Source organism: Plectropomus leopardus, unplaced genomic scaffold (genome assembly GCF_008729295.1).
Source record: "Plectropomus leopardus isolate mb unplaced genomic scaffold, YSFRI_Pleo_2.0 unplaced_scaffold4100, whole genome shotgun sequence".
Taxonomy (NCBI): Eukaryota; Metazoa; Chordata; class Actinopteri; order Perciformes; family Serranidae; genus Plectropomus; species Plectropomus leopardus.
In genome coordinates, this window is record NW_024644904.1 from 1 (window position 1) to 3,929 (window position 3,929).

Below are 3,929 nucleotides of genomic sequence, written 5' to 3' on the forward strand. Positions count from 1 at the left end.
AACAGTCTGTAACAGGGATATTCAACTAAAATTCAAACAGGTCCAGTTGCTAAAATTTCCTCCCAGCAAAGGTCCGAACCTCATCTCCTGAAATCAGAATCATGATAAACTGAACATTTTTCCTTTAGGATTAATGAATGATTATTTTGCTTTTTTTCGTGTCCGTGCTCGGGTGGACTGTCGGACATGTTTGCACACTGCACCTACACTTTATTAGAACTTGGACACGGGTCCGGATAGGACGAAGTTTTGGTCCGGATCCGGACCACGGTCTGCCAGTTGGTGATGCCTTGTCTATAATATAGTATATTTTTTTGCAAAGGCCTTTCCTGTTGTGACTGTTAAAGGGTTAAAGAAACTCAGAAACTCACCAGCTCCACCCGACTGAAGCCTCCCATCCCCAAAGTGCAGATGATGTTCAGATCAGTCAGCGACACGCTGGAGAAGAAATCTGCCTCCGCCTGCAGGCTGCAGAGAGCAGAGGACACGCTGAAATCACGGAGGACTCCTTCAGACCAGAAACAGGACATCAGGACTCCAGTTTACAACCACACGTAGCACCGAGTTTGACCAAATTTCTAAGAAGCCTGCAGCTCCGGTCAAAGTTCAAACAAAGGAAAAACCGTGAGGAAGTGAGAGAGCCAGCATATTTATTTTCGACCTGGGTGAATTAAGGGTTAATCTTAACCAAACCAGAGTTGGTGATAGTTGGGGCAGAGCGAAGACGAACCAAGGAGAAGTGGAGAAGTGTGATTTATGATGATAAAATGATTAAATTAAATCCTAGAAATGTCCTTAGAAAGAAATACACCAGGATCCCAGAAACTTAGAGCCATCTTATAACCAGACATCCTAAAATCAGAGAAACGTCCTCAAATCTGAGACGTGTCTTTAAATCCTGGCCTCCCGTCACTCGAGCACAGCAGCTTGAGTATTTACGTCAGACACACACTGATGTGGCGTCGTGGTTCAGCTTCTGTTTTTCGGCTGCTCTCAGTCCTTCACCAAAAACAGGAAAACAGGATCCAGGTTGAGAAGTACTGAAGGTACTTTTGGTCCGTCCCTCGTTAAAGTACTTCTTCACGCTTGTATAAAAGTGACTCAGCTGTTTAAAACTGCGTTTACATAACGATGTGCGTGTTTGAAAAAAGGGGTCAAGAGCTGAAAAAAGGTCGACTTCTGAACGTTTCACAGCGTTCGTCCGACCGGCTGTTACATAAACCACTAAACCAGCCACAAACACTCAGACACTCACTTGGCTTTGACCTCGTCGCTGTCGTACTGCTTGTTGTTGACGTCATCCAGCCCTCCGATCAGCTGTTTGAACGACCTGGAAACAAAGACGTCTCTTAAAGCGGGCCGCAGACGCCGCCGCCGCATGAAAAACTGATGTTCACGCTCAACAAAGACCTTCACTCACTCTCTGTCGATGACCAGGCATGTGACGTCGCCCACAGCCGTGACGCTGGCTGTTCGAACGTCCTCCCTGCACAGAGGACGGAGACATCAGAAACAGGCTCAGTTTGTTGGACTGCGGCGGGGAGACGTTCTCACTGTCCACGGTGTTCAAACGGTCTGTCACAAGTTCAAGTCCCCAAAATACTGGAGACCCTGGACGTCCTGTCTTCAGTTTACTGCACCTTCATTCTGCTGAAGTTAGACCTGCTGTCCTCGTTCGTGGACACTTTTTTGTGTCGTCTCGCCGAAACAAACCTGATCAGATTTTATGGTTGAAACTTATTTAGGATTAATGATGTTTTCACATTGATTTGACAAATTTTAGCAATAGTTCATTAGGAAGTACTTGTTTGAGGACATTTGCACGACATTATTGTCCTGCTTGAGGACATTGAGACTTAATTATCGTCTCGTTTTAGGACGTTGGGACTTTATGTCTCCATGTTTTGTGAAGGATTTTAACGCACGATGACTGACATAAAACGTCCACCGTGAGACACATTTACAGCATTTAAAGAAATCCATCAAAGACATTCGTTAAAGTACGAACGATGAAATATAACTTTCTCTGTGTGTGTGTGTGTGTATGTGTGTGTGTGTGTGTGTGTGTATGTGTGTGTGTGTGTGTGTGTGTGTGTGTGTGTGTGTGTGTGTCACCCTTTCAGAGCCTGCTCTCCGAACCAGTCTCCTTTAGAGAGCGTCTTCACCGTCACCTGCTCGTCACCGCGTGAGTTCTGCTGGGACACTTTCACCTGTCCACGTGACAGACACAATATTTCGTACAGTGATGTAAATGTGTGACTGTTCTGAAAGCTCTCCTGTTATTGTAATGTCCCAAAATCAGAGAAAACATCCTAAAATCCCCCCAAAATGTCCCAACATTCTGGGAACATCCAAGAATCCTAAAAATGTCCTAAAATCCATGAAATGTCTAAAATTCTATTTGAAAATCTAAGAAATGTCCTAAAATCCCTTAAAATTTCTTAAAATTCTGGAAAATCCTAGAAAGGTCCGAAATTCTTGAAATGTCCTAAAATCCTGGAGATGTCCTAAAATCTGTGAAACGTCCTAACATCTGAGAAATTTCCTAAAATCCTAAAATTTTCCTAAAATTCTGCAAAATCCAAGAAATGTCCTAAAATCCCAGAGATGTCCTAAAATCATAGAAATGTCCTAAAATCATAGAAATGTCCTAAAATCATAGAAATGTCCTAAAATCATAGGAACATTCTAAAATCTGAGAAATGTCCACAAATCCTAGAAACGTCTTAAATCTGAGAAATGTCCTAAAATCTGCCCCTGGTCTTTTGAGAAAGTGTCCCCCAAGCGAGTGAAATGTTCCCTCCATACTCACGAGGACTTCACACACATTTTTCTCTGTTGAAAATAAAATTTGGGAGGTGGACGGGCTGCGTGAAGACAGCAGCTCCAGTGGACCCACAGAGGACACCTGTCGCTCGTCCTCACCTGTCCTTCGCTGATGATGAAGAACGTGTCTCCCGTGGCGCCCTGACGGATGATGTAATCACAGTCGCTGTAATGAGTCTGAGGACAGACACGAGACGTGAGTCAGTGGACGCAGCTTTTGTTTGTGTCGGCTGGAGGGACAGACGGCAGAGACGGACGCTCAGCGTCCACCGTCTTTTTATAGAAGCATAGAAATCTCACCTCCTCCAGAACGTCCGCCAGTTTACTGAGGACGTCCTCAGGTAGAGACTGGAAGGAGGGGACGCTGCAGGGACAGACCTCAGTGAGTCATGTGGACAGCAGGTGTGTGTGTGTGTGTGTGTGTGTGTGTGTGTGTGTGTGTGTGTGTGTGTGTGTGTGTGTGTGTGTGTGTGTGTGTGTTTACCTGCGCAGGAAGTCTGTGTACTGGGAGTGTTTGATGAGACCAGTTCTCATCATGATGGTCTGGAAACCCTGTCGGTCGATCGCCCACAGCTTAATGTCCGTCAGAGCTGCAGAGACAGACGGAGACGGACAGACGGAGACGGACAGACGGAGACAGACAGACGGAGACAGACATACAGACAGACAGACGGACAGACAGAGACAGACAGACGGAGACAGACAGACGGAGATGGACAGACGGAGACAGACGGACAGATGGAGACGGACAGACAGACGGAGACGGACAGACAGAGACAGACAGACGGAGATGGACAGACGGAGACAGACGGACAGACGGAGACAGACGGACAGATGGAGACGGACAGACAGACGGAGACAGACAGACAGACAGACAGACGGAGACAGACAGACAGACAGACAGACGGAGACAGACAGACAGACAGACAGACAGACGGAGACAGACAGACAGACGGAAACAGACAGACGGAGACAGACAGACAGACAGACAGACAGACAGACAGACGGAGACAGACAGACAGACGGAGACAGACAGACAGACGGAGACAGACAGACAGACAGACAGACAGACGGAGACAGATAGACAGATGTCATTGTCAGAT

At 46.4% G+C, this 3,929-nt stretch overlaps 1 protein-coding gene across 1 annotated transcript; it reads right to left on the minus strand.

Moving 5' to 3' along the window:
* Nucleotides 1-371: 371 nt before the first annotated feature.
* Nucleotides 372-3,416, minus strand: LOC121939106 (cGMP-dependent protein kinase 1-like; the record flags this gene model as incomplete). The annotated part of the gene is made up of 7 exons (XM_042482234.1): nt 372-468; nt 1,256-1,330; nt 1,421-1,486; nt 2,116-2,210; nt 2,926-3,003; nt 3,127-3,190; nt 3,311-3,416. Coding segments are annotated over 7 exons (581 nt in total), but the record flags the coding sequence as incomplete, so codon positions are not given.
* Between the last annotated feature and the right edge of the window lie 513 nt (nt 3,417-3,929).